General features: G+C 65.6%; 2 protein-coding genes and 1 long non-coding RNA gene across 7 annotated transcripts; 1 reads left to right on the forward strand and 2 right to left on the reverse strand.

The window, feature by feature from the left end:
* Positions 1–593: 593 nt before the first annotated feature.
* On the reverse strand, positions 594–5,305 carry VPS28 (VPS28 subunit of ESCRT-I). 4 transcript variants are annotated; one of them, XM_059995430.1, is made up of 11 exons: positions 4,944–5,072; positions 4,129–4,684; positions 3,559–3,625; positions 2,961–2,989; positions 2,803–2,840; positions 2,485–2,574; positions 1,653–1,758; positions 1,440–1,541; positions 1,086–1,139; positions 920–1,011; positions 594–830 (listed from the first exon to the last, which is right to left on the reverse strand). In XM_059995430.1, exons 3-11 carry the CDS (start codon positions 3,593–3,595, stop codon positions 713–715), a joined length of 666 nt encoding a protein of 221 aa, XP_059851413.1. In that variant the 5' UTR covers positions 3,596–3,625; positions 4,129–4,684; positions 4,944–5,072; the 3' UTR covers positions 594–712. The 4 variants fall into 4 exon arrangements, with proteins under 4 accessions (XP_059851413.1, XP_059851412.1, XP_059851411.1 ...); XM_059995429.1 differs by lacking the exons at positions 4,129–4,684; positions 4,944–5,072 and adding an exon at positions 5,258–5,305; XM_059995428.1 differs by lacking the exon at positions 4,129–4,684 and having other exon boundaries at positions 4,944–5,080.
* Positions 5,306–5,380: 75 nt separating this feature from the next.
* On the forward strand, positions 5,381–6,398 carry LOC132413368 (uncharacterized). Its single transcript, XR_009516703.1, has 3 exons — positions 5,381–5,519; positions 5,945–6,120; positions 6,233–6,398. It is a non-coding gene; the product is annotated as an uncharacterized lncRNA (long non-coding RNA).
* Positions 5,694–19,368, reverse strand: TONSL (tonsoku like, DNA repair protein). 2 transcript variants are annotated; one of them, XM_059995309.1, is made up of 26 exons: positions 19,305–19,368; positions 19,109–19,204; positions 18,801–18,943; positions 18,177–18,360; positions 17,671–17,800; positions 17,266–17,437; positions 17,063–17,177; positions 16,374–16,519; positions 16,128–16,280; positions 15,832–15,957; positions 15,510–15,708; positions 14,483–14,559; positions 14,296–14,385; positions 13,947–14,019; positions 13,684–13,847; positions 13,471–13,594; positions 12,625–13,352; positions 12,433–12,509; positions 11,869–12,019; positions 11,718–11,796; positions 10,106–10,407; positions 9,778–9,949; positions 8,879–9,054; positions 8,567–8,640; positions 8,026–8,159; positions 5,694–6,795 (listed from the first exon to the last, which is right to left on the reverse strand). In XM_059995309.1, exons 1-26 carry the CDS (start codon positions 19,327–19,329, stop codon positions 6,602–6,604), a joined length of 4,104 nt encoding a protein of 1,367 aa, XP_059851292.1. In that variant the 5' UTR covers positions 19,330–19,368; the 3' UTR covers positions 5,694–6,601. The 2 variants fall into 2 exon arrangements, with proteins under 2 accessions (XP_059851292.1, XP_059851291.1); XM_059995308.1 differs by having other exon boundaries at positions 11,869–12,022.
* Between the last annotated feature and the right edge of the window lie 309 nt (positions 19,369–19,677).

The following is a 19,677-nucleotide window of genomic DNA, read 5'->3' on the forward strand; positions in this document are numbered from 1 at the left end:
CCCCCTGGAACCCAGAGCCTTGGTCTCTGGTTTGCTGCTTGCTGTCTGCCCCAGAGGATGAGGACGCAGACATGAACCCCGTGGGGCCAGGCAGCTTCCAGCACTGACGGCACAATGCCTTGGAGCAGGCGTTGCTTCCCCACCAGGCTTTGGGCAAGGCCAGCTCTGGGGCTCCCGTGGCGTCTGCCGGCTGGGCCTTGCTCCCAGGTGAGGGACACCCTTGGTGGCAGGCAGGAGGACAAGCTGTGCTACTGTGGGCTACCAACCGGCGCTCCTGTGAGCCACCGCACAAGGATGGGCCCTGCTGCAAAGGTGTCAGGCTCTGCGCCGACCTGGCCAGCTGGGCCGCCGCGCTGCCTAAAGCTCTCAGCTGAGAGGTGGGGGAAGCTGTGGCAGGCAGACGCAAGCCCGCCTGGCCTGCGAGGAGGCGCACCCCTGCTGGCTTGCCAGGCGGTGCCCACCAGGGCAGGCGCTGCCTCTGAAGTGCCACTGAGGCTCTTCCCTGATGAATGGGCTGCGTGCTCCCGAGGCCCAGAGGGCAGACAAACAGGCAGGGTGGGCCTGGGGCGGGCGGGGGGCGCCCACAGCAGCAGGGAGGTCAGAAAGCATCTTTATTGGGGGAGCGGGCTCCAGGCCACCGTGCATGGCAAAACGCTTGCAGACGTCGGGGGAAGTGGGACCATCGCGGAAGGCGGGGGTAGGGAGGCTGGGCTCAGGCGTGCAGGAAGCGGTTGAAGGCGTTGTAGGCTGATTCCAGGTCGAAGAGCATCTGGCGCACCTGGGAGTCGTCCAGCTCGTCTGAGGCTGACATGCCACTCAGGGTCTGCAGCCTGTGGGGCACAGAGCACAGAGCTGGGCTGGGGCAGGTGGGGGCCTACGGGGCTGCGACGGACAGGGCGGCTCAGCAGGGGACGCTCACCACCGGCTGACCGTCTGGCGGCCCTCGAAGTCAGGGGGCAGGTGGCTCATGCGGTGCATCGTCTCCATCAGCTCCCGCAGGTCGGGCTGGATCTGCAGAAACGCGACCCGCTTGGACACCGACCCTGGCTCCCCCGCCCCCACCCCCGACCGCCCGGGAGCCGCACCTCGTCCATGGCCCGGATCTCCAGGCGCAGCTTGTCCATCACTGTGATGAAGAGCTGGCGGCAAGGGTGTGTGTGAGACGACATGGGCCCCAGGCAAAGACCCCCGCCAGCCTGGTCCTCTGCAGGGCCGGGCCCGGGGCAGCCTTAGCCATGGGGTCACGTGGGCCCTAAGCCTGACCCTGCAGCTGAGGAGCGGTCAGTGGGGGGGAGCCCTGGGCACATCCCACGTGGGCCTTGGGATGGGCGGGGCCTCAGGGGGTTTCCCAGACGCTGCCCAGGAGGACTGCCCGCCCCCCACTCCAGCTACTCTGTGCACCGCGGGGCTGTGGGCACGTGGCCCTTCCGCCTCCGCACCGAGACCACGTCGGCAATGCAGCGATTCAGGTTGCCCTTGTCATCCTTGATGGTGATGGGCCGGTCCTCCTTGATCCTCTCCATGGCAAGCGGGCAGTCCAGCTGAGGGAGGACACACGGTGCTGGGCCTCGCGGGGCAGCCCAGCCCCAGCCCAATGGCCCCCCTGCCCACGCCCACCCCCGCCCCTCAGGGTGGAGGGGCCACTCACTCACTCGGAACTTGCGGCAGAATTCATCGATGGAGCTGATCTCTGACCCCTGTACCTGCCGGAAGGCAGCTTTGTACTGGACCAGGAGCCGCGAGCAGGCCGCAGTGTACCTGGGGGGAAGGGTCAGGCTGCCGCCCTCAGCGCCAGGCCAGCGCCGCCTGGCACATCCTGCTTTCCCTCCGCCCTTCCAGACAGGTGGCATCTCACACGGAGGGCTGGGTGAAGGGCCAGGGATTGGCCATCGAGGACCGAGCCTTCCCACTTGGTTTACACAAAAAAAGAACTCTAGAAGGTGGCGGGAGGTGGTAACGGCCAAAATATGGCTGCCACACGGACCTGGCCTGGACTGTGCAGGTTGGCTCCCAGCCCAACACCAGGCAGAGGCCCAACAAGGCCCCTTGTGCCCGCTCCTCGGGCCGTGTTGGCCGTGCCTCCACGTTGACAGCTCGTGGTCCTATGGGGGAGGGGCTGCTGCACCGAACAAAGGCCCCACATACCAGCTGGCTGCCAGGCCTGGCCAGCGGCACCCCACGGACTGACTGCCTGTGCCACCCTGCTCGCCTTCTATGCCTTTGCACCGATGAGGCCCCAGGTAGCAAAGCTGGGGCAGAATGCTGCCGCCAGGGCGCTGGGCTCCCCTCCCCCCAGAATGCTGGGCTACTGCGCCAGGGCGTCCCTGCCCAAGATGGTACCAAGGCCGCCAGCACCCAAGCGACCCTCCTTGCGCTGGGTGGGCCTCAGACCCCCGCCCCCGCTCCTTACTGAGCGCCCCAGCCCTGGAGGGCAGAAACAAGCTTCCAAGTACGGGTCGGTGGTGCAGGGAAGCGGGCTCTCACTCGTTGGGGCTGACGCAGTCCTTGATGTACGCCTTCTCCAGGGCCTGCATCGTCTTCACAACTGCAAACAGCTCTGCCATGTTGTCATACCTGAGGGGGCGCATCCTTCAGCTGCGGCCGCCACGGCAGGGAAGCCAAGGTCCCGGAGCCTAGGGTGCCAGTCCTACCCAAGGTGCCGCTGAGGCACAGCTCCGTGTCTGGCTGCCCCTCTCACCCCCCCCCTGGCAGAGGCTTCTTGGGACCCGTTTCCCTGGGCCGACCCCATGTCCTTCTGACACTCAGTATGGGAGAGGCAGGCGGCCTGGGTGCTGGACTCACTTTTCCCGCTCACGGGCATTCTTATACAGCTTCACTTCCTGTTGGGGAGACAGGGCGGAGGGTCGGCCAGCAGCACCACAGTGGCTGTGGGGTCCCGGTGAGGACCACGCAGATAAAGACTACTGGCCAGCGCCGCCAGGCAGGTGCCCGCCGCTCACCTCGTACAGCTCCGGCTTGTTTCCAGGGGCTGCGACAGAACAGGCAGACAGCTGGCAGGCTGCTCGCGAAGGCCACCCCGGCAAGCTCGTCCAGCGCCCTGGCCCAGCCCTGTCTCAGCGCCCCTCCCAGGGCCTCCCCCGGGCTATGTCCCAAAGAGCCCAAAGGGAGCTGGGGGAATTTCAATCTCAGCATTCCCATCAGCTTGACCTCTGGCCTGAGCAGAGGCCATGCCTCTGGGCCCAGGGGGCTGTGCGCCAGGGCTGCCCCTCCATCCCACCTGTTTCTAGGCTACCTTGCTTACGATGCAGTGATGGGCACACACGTTTGTCACATGCTCTGTCATCTTTTCCCTGGCTTGAGGACTGTGGGGTACCTAAGACCCCCTGAAGTTCCAGCCGCACTAAAGCTGTCATCTCTGCGTCCAGCTGACCCCACCTGGAAGAGGTCTCTGGGCCCCTGGCCACTACCTGAGGTCTTGCGGGGGCGGACACTTATAGACCTCCCAAATGCTCCGGCCCCCACTCCCATCAGCCTCTGCCACAGAGGTTGAAAGCCTAGGCTCTCTGGGTCCCTGGGCCCAGCTTGGGCCACACTCACCTCCCATGCCAGGAGTGGCTGGGATCCCGTGAAACATCCTGCAGGCTCAGGTGGCCACAGCAGAGACCTAGGGAGCAGAACCAGTGCTGACGCAAAGGTGACCCCCTAACACCCCTGAGGGCTGGGCCTCATGAAAAGCTTCCCCACCCTCAGCAGAAACAAAACCAGCAATGAACACACAGCATGCTGTGCACTGTGCTGGGAACACCGAGCCACCCTGGAGGCTGCCGGGAGGAAGCAGGTGCAGGTGAGCATCTCAGCAGTGAGCAATGGCGGGCTGGCAGAGGGGGTGGGGTGGGGAGTGGCGGCATGGTCAGGGCAGGTTGCTCTGAGTCAGGTGACCAGGAGAGGAAGGGGCTGCAGCTATCAGATGAGTGACCTGGATGAACGTTTGGGCAGAGAACACAGCACATACGACGGGCAGCACGTATAATGTGAGGTCTTTATGCAGGAATGAATTTAGAGGAACAGACAAGTGGGGTGGGTGGGGGGGAGGTGAGCTTTCTGAGTGAGGGGCGTTCTAGGGGATGAGGACAGACAGGCAGGGGGATCAAAGGGCACAGATCTCACAGGCCAGGAGGAGGAGTCTGGGTTTATCCTGGCACAGCCAGAGGGAACTCCAGGAAGACTGAAGAAAGTCCTCCCAGCTCCAGGTGGGCGGTGGGCTGAGCAGACCGTGGAAGCAGGAGCCCCTGACCACTCCGGAAGTTGGTGCGGTGGCTGGGGCCACGTCCTTATGTGCTTTGGAGATGGAACCACCAGACCCAGTGGAGAATTTGAAAAGGGGTAAAAATTAAAAAGGACTCAAAAATGACCCCTTATTTTTGGACCAGTGGCACCATGACAGTGAGGTGAACTGAGATGGAGAAAGTGAACAAAGTAGGTGTAGAAGGCAAGCGGGTGTGCAGGAAAGCGCTGCGCTTGATCTGCTGGCTTTGAGAGGCTCCGCAGACATCCGAGGAAGCTGCTGAGGCGGCTGGAGATCAGGGGAGAGGCCGGGGGCTGGCAGGGCTGAGCCAGTGGCACCGAGGGGGTGGATGGCGTCCCACAGGAGATGGCTAAGGGCGAACCACGGTAGGAGGGAGAGCAGCCCACGTTGAGCCCCGGGCACCGCGGCGTGCGGAGGCTGGGCAGAGGGAAGGCGGGATCAGGGCTGGGAAAGGCCAAGGTTGTACAAGTTAAGCAGCAGGGGCGGGGGACGGGGCCGAGAAGGCCGATGAAATTACGAGAGCCCGCGGGGGTGGGGTGGGGCACGGATACCACTGAGCCACCCTCCCGCAGCATCAGAGGAGGTGCAACGGAGAGAAAGAATAAGGGAGTCGTCTGCGGCTCTACAACGGGATTCCACGCGGCCACAAGCGAACACTCGGCTGAACCTCACCAACCTGCCGCGACCCAGAACGGCGAGCTTCTAGAGAAAGCCCAGTGAGCGCGGTGGAAGATCGGGCGGGCCGCGTGCGGGGCGCATAGGCCGCGGGAACCTTCGGGCCCGGCGGTCTGAGCGCCGCACTCGGAGGCGCCAGTCCCGGGGAAACGGCTCTGGAACCCAGGGGGTAGCCAGGAGAGCCGGACACCGGGAGAGGGGACCACAAGACGGAGAGCCAGGAGGAGCACGGGCGCGGAGTGCCCTCCGCGGCACAGCGACACCCCCGGGCCTCTGCCGGCGCCGCCTTTCCCGCCCGCCCCCGGCCTGGAGTACCTGGGCGGCCTCGCGGATCCCGGAAATGGCGCGGGGGCGGAGCGCTCTCTGACGCCTGCGCTTGCGCGCGGGCCCCATGTATGCGCCTGCGCACACTTTCTCAGCGCCGGAACCTGATGTCTGCGCCTGCGCGCGGGGTTGGGCCACCTCGGCTTCTGGCTACTTCCCCCCAACCCCGCGCTGAGGCCGGGCCAGGCCGGGCCGGGCCGGGGGTAACGCTCTGCGGGTCTGATCCAGCCATGCCTGATAGGAACCGGAAGAGGTAACGAAGGGAGGTTTTGCCTTCACCTGTAGGACCTCTAAGTGGCCGGATCTGCCCTTGAAACTGTGCCCCACAGGGTTAATAGAAATTGGTAACAAATCCTTGAGCTTGTCTTTACAGCTTCTTAAAAACTCCTCCATAAACAACAAGGACCTACTGTACAGCACAGGGAACTATATCGGGTATCTTTTAATAACCTATAATGGAAAAGAATCTGAAAAACAATACATATATACAAAACTGAGCTAAACTGAATTGCCTTGCTGTACACCTGAAACTAACACAACATTGCAAATTAAGTGCACTTCAGTAAAAAAAAACCTTCCGCTTGTAACCTGCCTTCACTGGTCAAGCTCACCTTAATTGTCGATACAAAAACGTGCACGTCCTGCAAAATAAGATGTTTGCTCTGAGTTGTTTTCCAGGAACTTGGAGTCACCTGTGTCCAGTCTGAGCTCAAGCCAGTTAAGACTGGTTGGGACCACCAACCCTAAAACTGGGCCTGCACAGGTGTCCAGTGAATGACCTTTTGACATCGGAGGGCCCAAACCCCCACCCTCAGATCATGTCCATTTTTCAACATGGTCCCATGAAGCAGCAGGTAATTCAGACACGCCTCTGCAGAACACAGATTACGTCGCCTTTTTCCTACCTCCAATCTCCTCTCCCCACGCTTAAGATCACCCTGCCTTCTTTTCTTTTTGGCCACGCAGCTTGTAGGATCTAGTTCACCGAACATGGAACCAGGCCCGGGCCGTCGGCAGTGAAAGTGTTGGAGTGCTCATCACTGGGCTGCCAGGAATTCCCCCAACCTGCTTCTTTGTCCCGTAAATATCCCACGCCCCTACTTTGGGGAAGCCAATCTGAGATCTGTCCTCCCGTCCCCTCACTTGGCTGCCTATGAATAAACCCTTTCTCTGCTGGTGTGGCTCACTGCTCATTGGGCAGGGAGGCCTCATTCCAGAGCGCTCTGACAGCAAGGTGAACCCCTCCGAAGGCCACAGCAGGGAGGGAGGCGGCAGCAGCGGCTTCCTTTATTAGAGGCTTGGGCGTGTGGGGAGGGCGGGGCACGGCTCAGCCAGTCAGAGGTGCCTGAAGAAGAGCTTGGGTCCCCGATCCAGGGTGCATGCTTTGGGGCCCAGCTGGCTGGGCAGCAGCTGGTGCAGGGCATCCCGGTCCTCAGCAGAGAGACGTCTGCTGCACAGCTGCAGCTCCTGCAGCTGCACTGTTAAGTTGTCCCAGAGGCGCAGGCCCAGGGGGCCCTGGACAGCACAGCCTGCAGAGGGGAAGCAGGAGTAGGCCTCAGGCTATGGCCGGGGGCCCGCGGGAACCAGTGGTGTTCGTAGAGGGGGCCCTGTGGGGCTTTCCTCTTTACCAGTGTGGCCCTCGGGAGGAAACACACTTCCTCTGAGGCCCCAAGGGCTGCAGCGAGGGGCATGAGCAAAGGCCAGCAGAGGCCCGATAATTCTCTAGGAAGGAGTGTGCTCTCCCAGGCCTAGTGTGCCCAGGACTGTGGACTCCCTTCCCAGCCAGTGGTCAGGCACAAGGGAGGTTGGCTAAAGTAAACACCGCATTCACGTCTGTGCCTCTGCCATTGTCTGACGATGCCTGGGTCTCTCCCTCCATAAAACTGACCCAATGGGCTACCTGTGAGTCTCAAGACACTGAGCTACAAGGCTCAATCCTCAGAGACACCAGAGAATACCCAGCAGGCTCACGACCCAGGGAGTTTGGTGAGAGGGTGCAGGTGCCCAGAAGCCAGGTGTGTGGGGAGCAGCCCCTCAGCTGAGCGCAGGTCTCCTACCAGCCCACCTTCAGGGGGGGCCTTCCTGGAGGAGCCAGCCTGGCCCTGTGGGCCCGTGGGTGAGGAGCAGGAAGAACCCAGGGATCCCCTGTGTGTAGACCCACTCCCAGCCCTTGTTCTCCTAGACGGCAAAGCCTGGTCTGCCCTGCCCTGGGCCCCAGCAAGATGTGCCAGGCCGCTGGGTGGCCAGTTCACCAAACACACCTCCCTGGGGTCCTTCTCAAGACAGCTCTGGTAGGGTCCTGCACCAGGGCGTGGCCAGAGAAACCAGCTAAGTCAGGCCACAGGCCTGGACGGTAGGGTCAGGGCAGCCTTGGCCAGGAAGCGGGAGGGTCCCTCAGAGGCAGGTATTGCCACCCTAGCCCGACGTCCCTCTCTCGGTGACAACAGGAACGAGGAAGTCCCTGTGGCACTGGGTCCCCCGGCCATGGTCTCGAGGGTCAGGCTGACCGGGCCAGAGGCAGAGACCCACGGTCCTCCCGCCCTACGGTTTGAGGAGCGAGGCTCACACCTGCTTCCAGTCACACTGGTCACCGTCCTCCACTGTGGCGACCCCAAGGGGCCCAGCGCACCCTTGCGGTCTGGCTGGTGGCAGTGACGGCCCCTTCAGAGGAGGCACCTGGGCCTAAGGCAGGTCCTCGAGGAGGGAGCTGTGTCACCAGTTCCAGTGTGGCAGGTGTAGCCACCATACCCAGAGCTCACCTGACAGGCCGAGGAAGCTGAGGCCTTGGGGCCGCCCTTGGAGGGCAGACAGGAGCTCCTCCAGGCCGGCACAGCTGATCTTGGGGTTGGCAGACAGGTCCAGCGAGACCAGCGAGGGGCAGAGAGGCAGACATCTGAGACAGGGAAGAAGCCTGGGGGTCAGCTTCCATCACGAGGGGAAGCTGCCCCAGGTGACCCCAAGGCTCGGGGAGCTGCAGGCCAGGACCACAGGCTTTGCCCCCAGCCTGGCACGGGTGTCTCACACTCCTGCGAGCCAGCTGAGGCTGGAGGGCCACAGAAGCCGTGGCCCGTGCCTGGGCTGCTGGACAAAAGGTGACAGGAGGGGACACACCAGAGAGAAAGAGTCTCGAGAGCCGTGGGAGCATGAAGAGAGACACGAGGGCCAGCCAGGAGGCAGGCTAGTGGCTGGCGGCCAGGCCTCGGGGCATGCTGGGGCAAGGAGCCCCAGCTTCCCCGGGCTCCTGGGCCCTGAGATCAGAACCCCTGCAGGATGGTGGTGGCACGAGCTGGCTGGCATTACCTGCTCAGATCTCTCACGGCCTCGTCGCCCAGGTGGTTTGCCGACAGGCCCAGGTGCTCCAGGGCGCAGCCTTCCTAGACAGCGGAGGCCCAAGGGGAGCCGGCCTGAGTGGGGCACCTGCCCTCCCTGCCTCCCTGGATCCCAGCTGTCCTTCCTGCTGGCCAGGAATTCACAGCCTGAGGCAGGCAGGTCTACAGAAACCTTTCCCCGCCTCTGTTTTGTCCAAACGTGCAAAGCCTCTTCCCAGCACCACCCGCCAATCCTGGGTGGCCCAAGGTGCCTCTGGCTTAGTGTCCCTCCTTGACCGCATACCTTGGTCAGGTAGCTGACCACGGGCTCCGTGAGGCCTGGGTCGCTCTTGCTGGCGGCCACAGAGCTCAGCTCCAGGCGTAGGAGGGTGCGGGCTGGCAGGCTCTGCAGGGCCTGGGCCAGGGCGGAGGCACCCAGGCCGTTGTAGGACAGGGACAGTGTCTTCAGGCACTTGGCGCCTATACCAAGGGCCAGAACCTCTGTCAGCCCCGTGTGCCGCCGCCCCCAGCCCTGCCGCGCAGTCCTGGGCCCGGAACCCTCGTGACCCTCGGGAAGCCGTCCTCGTCCCTGAGGTTTGGTGTGCAGGGAAACTGGGGTGGCTCTGGCCCAGTGTCTCCCAGTGGGGAGGGGGCAGAACTGGACTCCTGAGCCCAGCTTCTTCCCACCATTTCGGGGTCCTCTACCTGCCCCTACTCACAACAGGATGGCCCCAGGTGACCTGAGACAGGCCCTAGGCTGGGACATCCACATGTGGTGGGGTGGGTCGGGGAGTACTCCGTCTGCCACCCCAGTCCTAGACCCCTCCTCCCCTGCCGCTGTGCTCATAGCTCTGTGGAAAGCCCCCTAGAGGACCCCAGTTTCCAGCTTCTCAGGGCTGGGATGGCGGGTCTCTGCAGCCCCAGCGGGCTTGTGGTGGAATTGTCTCTGGCAAACGGGATGCTCAGACCTGGTGAGAGCTGTGGGGCTGGGCTCTGGCCTGCAGCGTAGCTGGGACTGGGGCTGTGTCCTGAGGGGGCCGCCCAGGCCAGGCGAGCACCCAACGTCCCTCTGAGCCCAGACAGGTCCGGCACCTGCACGTCTACCTACGTGCTCCCGAAAGCTGGGCTCGTGCCCTAGGAGTCCTTGTGCTGGAGGCTCTCTGAGCCCTTGGGGCCAGGGAGTGGACGTGCCTGGCAGCTCACCTTGGAAGGCGCTGCGCAGGGCCGCCTGGTGGTTCAGGAAGAAGCTGCGGCCAAAGCCACAGGCCTGGAGGTGCAGGGTGCTGAGCAAGGGGCAGGCCCGTAGGATGGAGGCCAGGGCCTGGCCACAGCCATCCCCGAGGGGGTTCATGCTTAAGTCCAGTTCTTCCAAGTTCTGTGGAGACATGGGTTCCCCAGAGGATCTGGTCTGGGCCACCCGGAGCTGGGTATTGGCCAGCACTCTCAACCGCACCTTCCCCCCCAGGGATGGGCTAGAGGTGGACGTTCAGATGCTGCCCTGGTACCGGTCCGCCGTTCCCCACGCCTCTACCTGCAAGGCGGGCTGCCCCTGGAGACCCACAGCAAGCTGGCGCAGCCCTTCAGCGCCCAGGTGATTGGAGGAGAGGTCGAGGAGGGTCAGGCCGGGCACGGTGTCCAGGGCAGCCAGCAGCTCGGCGACACATCCATCCCCCAGCCGGTTCCCGGCGAGGCGGAGCTCCCGGAGTGCCGAGTGCAGCTTCAGGGCCCGCAGCAGCGGGGTGAGCTGGGCCTGGCGCAGCGCCAGGGAGCAGGCACTGAACGCGGGGCCTGAGCCCTGCTGCTCCATCGCCTGCAGCACGTGCTGGTGCGCCCCTGGAGGGGGGACGTGGCGTCACCAGGGCCAGAGCCTGCCTGTCCTGCCCTGTGCATCACGAGAGGCAAACCAGGCAGCCCCTCCTCACTCACGAGCCCTGGGGCTGCCACCAGAGGCCTGTGGACCCCATGGCCCCGGAGCCACGCCGCACAGCCGGTGGGTGGCGCTCACCCACCTCCAGACGGGGCCAGTCTCCCCCACACCAGCCCACTACCTACGCACAGGGCTGCCCACCCCACCCCAGCCCACTACCTACGCACAGGGCTGCTCACCCCAGCCCACTACCTACGCACAGGGCTGCTCACCCCAGCCCACTACCTACGCACAGGGCTGCTCACCCCACCCCACTACCTACGCACAGGGCTGCTCACCCCACCCCACTACCTACGCACAGGGCTGCTCACCCCAGCCCACTACCTACGCACAGGGCTGCCCACCCCACCCCAGCCCACTACCTACGCACAGGGCTGCTCACCCCACCCCACTACCTACGCACAGGGCTGCTCACCCCAGCCCACTACCTACGCACAGGGCTGCTCACCCCACCCCACTACCTACGCACAGGGCTGCTCATCCCAGCCCACTACCTACGCACAGGGCTGCTCACCCCAGCCCACTACCTACGCACAGGGCTGCTCATCCCAGCCCACTACCTACGCACAGGGCTGCTCACCCCAGCCCACTACCTACGCACAGGGCTGCCCACCCCACCCCAGCCCACTACCTACGCACAGGGCTGCTCACCCCACCCCACTACCTACGCACAGGGCTGCTCACCCCAGCCCACTACCTACGCACAGGGCTGCTCACCCCACCCCACTACCTACGCACAGGGCTGCTCACCCCACCCCACTACCTACGCACAGGGCTGCTCACCCCAGCCCACTACCTACGCACAGGGCTGCTCACCCCAGCCCACTACCTACGCACAGGGCTGCCCACCCCACCCCAGCCCACTACCTACGCACAGGGCTGCTCACCCCACCCCACTACCTACGCACAGGGCTGCTCACCCCAGCCCACTACCTACGCACAGGGCTGCTCACCCCACCCCACTACCTACGCACAGGGCTGCTCATCCCAGCCCACTACCTACGCACAGGGCTGCTCACCCCACCCCACTACCTACGCACAGGGCTGCTAGGTAGGGAAGGAAAAGCCAAGAACAGGTGGGCTGGGAAGGAACCCTGGTGGGCACCTGGGGTCCTGGGAGTTGAGGCCCGCGGACCTGGGAGTGGCACGGGCAGGAGGAGCCCACACACCCAGCCCTCTGCCCAGGCCACCGCCGCAGGGCCCCCTGGGCCCTTACCTTGCTCCAGGCTCTGGCAGGCCCGGCGGTAGCGGTCCGTCAGCGGGGGAAGGTCCCACGAAGTCACCTCAGCCAACACCTGGAAAGCACCAGCGGTGTGCAGCCCCCGGCACCCAGTATTGGCGAACTCAGGGCCTGGCCTGCCACTCACCTCCTCATTGCTCTGCAGCACGTCGGAGATGGGGTCCTGTGGGGCCAGCAGGGCCCCCTCTTTTTGTAGGGAGAGCCGAGGCAGCAGCCCAGAGGCCTGGTAGTAACGCTGGGCGGCCTGCTCAGCCAGCCAGGCCACGGAGTGGGTCTCCCTGCTGTGGGGACAGAGGTCGAGCTGAGTCCTGGACCTGGCCAGGTTCCCGCACACGTTGAGAAGCGGCCCCCGGGGTCCTGCCATCCCAGCTTGGCATCCACAGCTCCCTCGTCTGGCTCCTTCCTCTCCCCCTGCCCCTATGTGTGACATGCCAGTGCCCCGTGCACACATGCAGCACCTCCGGGCTGTTTCTAGGGACGCAGGGCCTCCCCGAGCCTGTGTCTGCCATCACCTCCCCCAGCTGCCAGCCCCCCCGAGGTGGGGTATAAAACCAGATGGATTCGCATCGCACATTCCACGCCATCTGCAGCCATGAAGGCCCTCTGCTGCCCCTGGGCACCATTCCCTGGCCCAGAACCCGCAGTGGCGCACAGGGGGCCAGGGGTTGGGAGAAAACAGGTGACACCTTACCTCTGTGGAACGGGGATGAGGAAAAGATTATGCTGAACACGAACTCGAACTCGGATGGGAGGGAGCAGGGCCTGACCCTAGCAGGTGTGGGCGGGGAAAGACAGCCTGAGTCAGGGAAGACGGAGCCCCCTGCCCACCACCCCCAACCGCCCCAGCCTGGGAGGCAGCTCTGCTCCAGGCCTGCACACCCACCAAGGGCTGGCCTGCTGCAGGGCTTCCCCCAATGGGCTCCAAGGCCCTGGGGACATCAGGGCTCCGCGGGGGCTCTGCGGCTGAGCTGCAGGCTCCATCTGCTCTGACCCGTGCACTCCAACTCTTGAGACGGGACAGCCGGCTCTTCCGGGCCCGGGCCCGAGGCCTGATGGCGCTCGCCTCGCTGCCTGACCCCGAGGCACTGTGTCTGCTGCCATCCGCACTGCTATGGGGGCGGGGCGGGTAGCTGCCCCCATGACCATGGGCCAGCGGCAAGTCCTCTTCTAGCCAGTCCCCGGCCAAGCACTCCTCCTCAGGGAGGAGTGCTGCCCGGGGGCTGGGGGCCTCGCCGGGGCCTCGAGGGGGGCTGGGGCGCAGGTGGTATCTCTGGGCACTGCCCACACTGCGGATGGCCGCCCGGTAGGCTGCCCAGCCGGCACTCGCAGTGGCTGCCTCTCCGTCACTGGCGGGGCTGGGCATCCGGGGCCTCTTCTGGGGTGGCCGGGGCGGACCTGGGTTTTCCTCCCCATCCGAGCTGCCACCGCTGGCCAGCTTGTGCCTGCTGCTCCGAGGCCTGGCCGCGGCTGGTACCGCCAGCCCCTGGGAGACCCTGGCCCTGGCCTGACAGGCTTCTGGGGGTCCTGGGCTGGGACTTGAGGGAGGAGAAGTCTCAGGGTCAAAAACATGGTTACTTGGGACGGTCGGGGGAGCCAGGGAGCTGTGGGGAGCTGCAGAGAGATTGAACCTATTGTGAGGCAGTGCCTGGCACCATCCCCGCCACCCAGGGCCCGGGGACCCTCAGGCTACGGAGCGAGGTCCTTAGGAGCAGAGGAGGTCCCCGCTTGCCTTGGCCCGAAGAGGCCGCCTGGAGCAGCGTCTCCATGGCAGCAGCCTTCTCTCGCGTCTCGCCATCCAGATCCTTGCAGTACAGCTTCACCCACTGCTGCAGCGTCTCCAGCGGGCTGCGGCCCTGTGGGGTACCCAGCTAAGCAGGGCTGGCAGTGGCAGTACCGCCAACCACGTGCGGCCCACGCCTGCCTGGCCTGCGTCTGTGCTCACCTTCCTGGTTCGAAGAGTGACCGATGCTCCTCGCTCGATGAGCAGCTGGGCCACCTCAAAGTGGCCACAGTTGAGAGCATCGTGCAGGGGAGTGATACCCTCACAGCCTTGGCCACCCGGGTCATCCACCGCGGCCCCGTGGTCCAGCAGGAAACGGACGATGTCTGCGGACGGGGGGCATGAGCCAGCTCCCAGGCCCTTCCTTGGGAGGGACCCTTTCCCTCTCCCTATCGTATGCTAGCACCCCGCAGCCCCACACTCACCCAGATGCCCGTAGTTGCAGGCCTCGTGCAAGGGTGTCCAACCACAGTAGTCCCGAGGGTTCAGGGGGTGGCCCTGTGACAAAGAATGGGAAGGAGCCTGGCCCCGAGTAGCCCCCAGCCTGGCCTTGCCCTGGGGCTCTGGAGCCTGAGGAGGGCCCCCGGGGCCCACCCCCGAGCCTGGCCCTGGCCCAGGTCACACCAGAGTGAGGGAGACACTGGCCACAACAAGTACAGAGTCCCCAGTGCCGGCTCCGGCCCCTGTACCCTGCCCTGGCCCCTGGGGAGACAGTACCCCAGCGAGAGCCCCTGCTATGGCCGCAGGGTGACTGGGGTGGGGCAGCGGGCCCACCTGCCTCACGAGGTCCTGGACACGGCCCAGCTGGCCCTCGATGCAGGCTCGGTGCAGCAGGGTCTCCCCGACGTCGTTGCGCCGGTTCCACTGTGGGCACAGTCGCCCCGTGGGGGCGTAGGCGTGAGGGGATGGGGCGGCACTGGTGGGCACGGGAGGGCGACACGCGCTCAGCCGCTGTGCTCACCTTGCTCACCCTCCGCCGGCCCAGGCAGCCCTGAAGCTCCTCCTCCTCCAACCGCTGGGACCCGTCAACTTCATCCTCTGGAACAGAGCCAGGCCCACCAGCCCAGGTGAGCCTAGCCCCTGCCCCGGCTCCGCTGCGCCCAGGAGCCTGCTCTGTGGGGCAGCCTCCCCCACCCCAGACCTCCGCTGTCTCCTTCCTGGGAAGCATCCTTGTCGGGCCACGTCAGGCCCAGGGTGAAGACAGCTCGCCCCCGGGGCCCAGGCGTCCTCCACCTGCACGACTCCCGGTGCCTCTGCCTTCTCCCGCCTGCTCTCAGCCCGACACCACCACCCCCCCCCACCCCCCCCCCCCGGCTCCCTCCTGCGCCTCCTTCCCTTCTCCTCCGGGGGTAACTGCCTATGCCTATCGGAAAGCCGGAGAGTCGCCTGAAGTTCTCCTTTCCGGGTCCTCTCTCCCCGCCCCTCCTGCGGACCCTCCCCCACACCTGCATACGAGCCACGCCCAGCTCAGCACCCCGCTAAGGCAAGGCTGAAACTTCCCGGGGGTTTTGGAGGCCCCTCGAGTTCAAAACTGAAGCCACTCCTTCTGGCCTCAGGGACCGTGCAGCCGGGAGCCAGCTGACTGCTGAAGCCCACCCACTGGCCCGCTGCCTGAGCCGGCTTCCGCCACAGCCCACCCTCACAGCCGCCCCTCGGAGCTGAGCACGCTGGCCTCAGGGGAACCGCGCAGGCCCTCGAGGGTCTCGGGACCGCCTGTGGTGCGTTTCCCCAGGTCTGCCCCGAGCCACCTCCCCTGCAGACGCCCGCCAGCCTCCCGGCACCGGCCCCTCCGAGAACGTCCCCCGGCTGTGCCCGGCTCCCTGCAACCCCCCCACCTCCACCCTCCTCCACCTGCCTCACCTGCGCCAGTTACCCACCCGGCGCTGGGCTGTTCCCTCCCATCCTGAGGCTGTGAGCAGGACCCACCGGCCCGGCCCCGGCGTCAGGGAGGGAACACCGGGGCTGCCAGCATGGCATCCGAGCCTCACCGCTCTCTGAGAGCTCCACCTCGATGGCCTCCAGGGCGGCGGCATCCCCCTCGTCCCCCTCGTCGTCCTCGTCGTCCTCGTCCCCCTCATCCTCCTCGTCTTCAGCCGCTCTCAGCTCCTGCAGCCTGGCTTCAGTGCCAGGGGCCTCCTGAGGCTGCAGCCTCAGCTGCACCGCGTGGAGGTGCCGTAAGACCTGCCTCTGAGGAGCGGGGGACACCCAGCTCAGGGCCAGAGCAGAGATGGGGGCGGGGGACAGGGGGACAGGCGGGCCGCGGGGAAGCTGTACGTGGGGATCCCAGCACGGGTGGGCGGGCTCCCACACCTGCAGCCGCGGCTGCTGGGCTTGCTGCGCACAGCTGAGAGCCTTCTGGAAGCACGGCGCCAGCACCTCGTAAGCATCCCCGGCGTCCTCGCGGGACAGCGCGATGTTCAACCAGGTCTTGGCCTCCTAGAGGAGGAGGCGTGAACTCGGTGGCGGCCGCCCCCGCACCCAGCTGGCCCCGGCTCCCCATGGCTGCCCACACGAGACAGGAGGACGACAGCCCTCCCGTGCCCATCCCCAAGGGCAGCAATCCTGGGACAGAGCCCCGGGCAGGGCAGGGCGCCGTGACCCCTCACCTCCAGGGCGCTGCCGTCCCGCAGCCTCAGCTCCTCTTCATAGTGGCGCACGGCCTGGCGGTGGTCCTTCATGTCCCCCAGGGTGGCAGCCAGGGACACGTGGATGACGGCCAGCTCAGGCCCCGGCCTGTTTAGCAGCTCCGCAAACTGCAGCTGGGAAGGCGGCAACAGTGAGGCCAGGGCTGCGCCACACCCCGCAGCCCACAGCCCCGGTGCCCTCATCCCCGCCCCAGCCCGGGCACGCACCTGCTTCTGGTAGGCCGCGGCAGCCTTGGGGAAGTCGCCCGCCTTGGAGAACAGGTCACCCAGCTGCTCACAGATGCCCATGGCGCCCCGCGGGTCACTCTCCTCAGACTCCTCCAGCTGCTGCTGCAGGCGGACCACCGCGAGCACTGCCAGAAAGAGCCTGGTGCGGGGGCGGCACAGCCTGGGGCCTGGCCCTGTGCCCTTAGGCAGCCAGCCACCTGCCCGAGCCTCCGCTCACCCACTGGTAAGGGGGGTGGTAGGAGGAACTACTTCGTGGGGTCGCAGCAAGAATAGAAGAACCAACTAACGACAAGTCAGGACAGGGGCTGGTCCGCAGCATGGGGTGGGGGCCTGCTGACCGCCACTTACCAGTCCTGCTAGGCCACACGCACCGTCCACGCTCCCACCCCATTAGGCGGGGCGGCTTTTCTCTAGTTTGCCAACGAAGCTGGCTTGTGCATAGACACTAGTCTCCTGACCACCCTGGGTGCCCCTCTGACACTCTGTGCTGAATGTAGCTCAGAGAAAAATGAGGCCCCTCCCAACAAGAAGTGGGGGGAGACGGGTGCCCTACTGGCGCTGCCACCTCCCAAAGGACACACGCCCAGGCCTCCTCTGCTGAAGGACGGGAGCCCTCCCTACTCCTTCTCAGGGGGTTCAGCACCCCCCCGATCCCCTCCTAGGCTCACCATACTTGAGAGTCCGGCAGACCACTGCCTTCTGCAAAGGCTTCTGGGAACCAAGCCGATAGGCCTTCTTCAAGGCTCTCTTGGCGGCCAAAAAATCCCCTAGGTCTTGGAGGACCTGGAGGGCAAGGGAAGGTGAGGCCCGCAGGCTCCTGAAGGCCCAGGCCCACCCGGGAGCAGAGCCCGGAGCCACCAAGAACCAGCACCTCCGAGAGGAGCAGGCAGCACTCGCTCTCCATGGAGCCCTGCTTCAGGGTGCGTGCGCACTTCCGCGCCCCCTCCAGGCAGCGCATGGCCTGAGAGTGCTGCCCCCGCCGCCAGTGGATGGCGCCGAGGTTGTAGCGGGCGCGAAACAGGTCTTCGTACAGGTGGTTCTGCCTGGGGGTGGGACAGGATCTCAGTGCCCGGGGCACCGTCGCTTAGGGACAGCACAGCAAGCACCCACCGATGCCACTTAGGGTTCCGGCCCCCACAAAGCCAAGGCTGCCCCTCTGCTAACAGGAAACTGACTGGGCAGAGGGGTGAGGTCAGCCCGGCTGCCCTCTCGGGAGGACCCTGGGAGCAGCCCAGGCCCCAGCCACTCCCTCCTGGGGCCGAGCGGGGGGCCTTACTCGGCAAGGAAGATGCTCTTCGTGAAGTAGGCGTGGCATAGCGCCGCCTGCTGCAGGCTGTCACAGGTGAGGCCCACGTTGAGGTAAAGTCGGGTCCTCATCTCACTCAGCTCTCTCTTGGCCAGTGAGCCTGGAAGACGCCCCTCCAGACACTCAGTGCCTTACCCCCACTTGGGGTCTCCAGCCCTGGGCCCTGGCCAACCTCTCCTGGACCCCTCCTCCAGCCTCTCACTGTAGGTGCCAGGGGTTCTGCTGCAGGTAGAGCAGAGTGAAAAAGAGCAAAGGCAGCCGGACCCGAGGTCGTGAGGAGCACAGGCTCTGCGGGGCAGGGGGCGGGGGGGGGGGGAGGGCTGCTGCTTCTGAGAACCAATCTCAATCTCACAAAAGGAGGGTCCAGACAGGTGGACCCACCACACGGGCAGGGCGGGCAACGGGGCTGTAGCCTCTTCTCCCTGCAGAGCTCAGGAGGCAGAAGGTGGGGAGGGCCAGTCTCCAAGGACAATTACCCTGCAGCTTCTCATCTACGATAGCCAGGCTTTTCTCGAAGGCATCCTGTGCCTGTAGCAAGGCATCCTGTGACTGGTGGTGGTCAAAGATGTCCAAGTGGGTGCGGCCAATGGTGGCCCAGGCCCTCTGCTGCTCAACATGGTTGGACAGGGAACATGCGAGCTCCAGGTAGCGGTGCTGGTGCTGCAGCACAGAAGAATGGTCGCTGTGAGCCAACCCCACGTCAAGCAAACCCCACGTGTCCCCCAAGCCCCCACAGAGCAGGCCAAAACTAGGCTGCAACACCCCGTTTTCTCTATGCTAAGGGCTGACTGTGGGGACCGTAGCACCACACTCAGACCAGCCAAAGTCACTGGGGGAGACACTGACCGGAAGTTAGCTGGGCTGTGGCAGCCCCAGAAGCCGGGGCCAGGTCAGCTCTGTGTGGACAGAGGGCCTGTGGCACACCCACCCGAGGACTAGGCTACCAGAGCCCAGCGCAGCGTGTCCCCCTCTCCCCTCCAGCCAGAGGCCTGGACAGCAGAGACTGGGCCTCCCTTCTCAGAAACGGACCCCCAGGATATGAGAGCCCAGGAGAGCTGGGTGTGGCCAGCGTGGGGGTCCACGTCGCGGCCTCCGCCCACCTGCAGGGCAGCCGAGTAGTCCTCCATCTCCGCCAGCCGCTCTCCGATCTTGCGGTGGGCCACGGCGCAGCCCAGGGGGTCGTCGGCCGACTCCAGGAGCTGCAGCTCCTGCTGGTGCTCTCGCAGGGCCTCCGCGTAGCACCCTGGGCGGGCGGGACAGGCTTCAGTCTGGCCGGGCAGAGGGCCAGGGGCCGCGAGGGCCAGTGGGGCAGCGGCCGGCCGGCACTCAGGAAGGCCCCCCCGCCCCCCACACACACACCCCGTCCTCCCGGATCCTCGCTCCCAGGCCCGGACTCCACCCCACGCACCATGGCTAGCCAGGAGCTCCCCCAGCTGGTGGCAGACGGCTGCCTCCTCCCGCAGCTGCCCGCTCCTCTGGGCCTTAGCCTTGGCCTTGCTTAACTCTGCAGAAAGAAGAACGAGGCCTGGGTGCTAAGCTTCTCCGCCCGGGAGGGCCAGGCCCGCCCCCGGCCCCCGCGTTCCGGCGCCAGTCCCTGGACTCACGGCGAAGCTCGCGGTCCAAGCTCATACTCCGACCGCCGTGCCGAGGGTTCCGGACTTCCCGCGCTCTAGCGCCGCCACATTAGCCCCACCCCCAGGCCCAGCGCGCAGGCCCACTCCTGACGCGGAGTGTCCCGGGAAGTGTAGTTCAACCGCCCGATGCATCCTGGTAGTTGTAGTAGGGCTGGCGCAGGGGCGGGAAGAGCGGCGGGCGTCTCCGTGGACTCCTGGGTCTTCCTCTAGAGCTGAGCGCCCCCCCGCCCCGCCCTGCCCCGCCCCGCCCCGCCCCGCATCCCGTATCCCGCATCCGCCCTTGGGATGGGGTCTCCTGGGCTCCCGCCGCGTGCTGCCGCATCCCGCACACAAGCAAACCTAC

The sequence above is a fragment of the Delphinus delphis genome, chromosome 17, assembly GCF_949987515.2.
Source record: "Delphinus delphis chromosome 17, mDelDel1.2, whole genome shotgun sequence".
Taxonomy (NCBI): domain Eukaryota; kingdom Metazoa; phylum Chordata; class Mammalia; order Artiodactyla; family Delphinidae; genus Delphinus; species Delphinus delphis.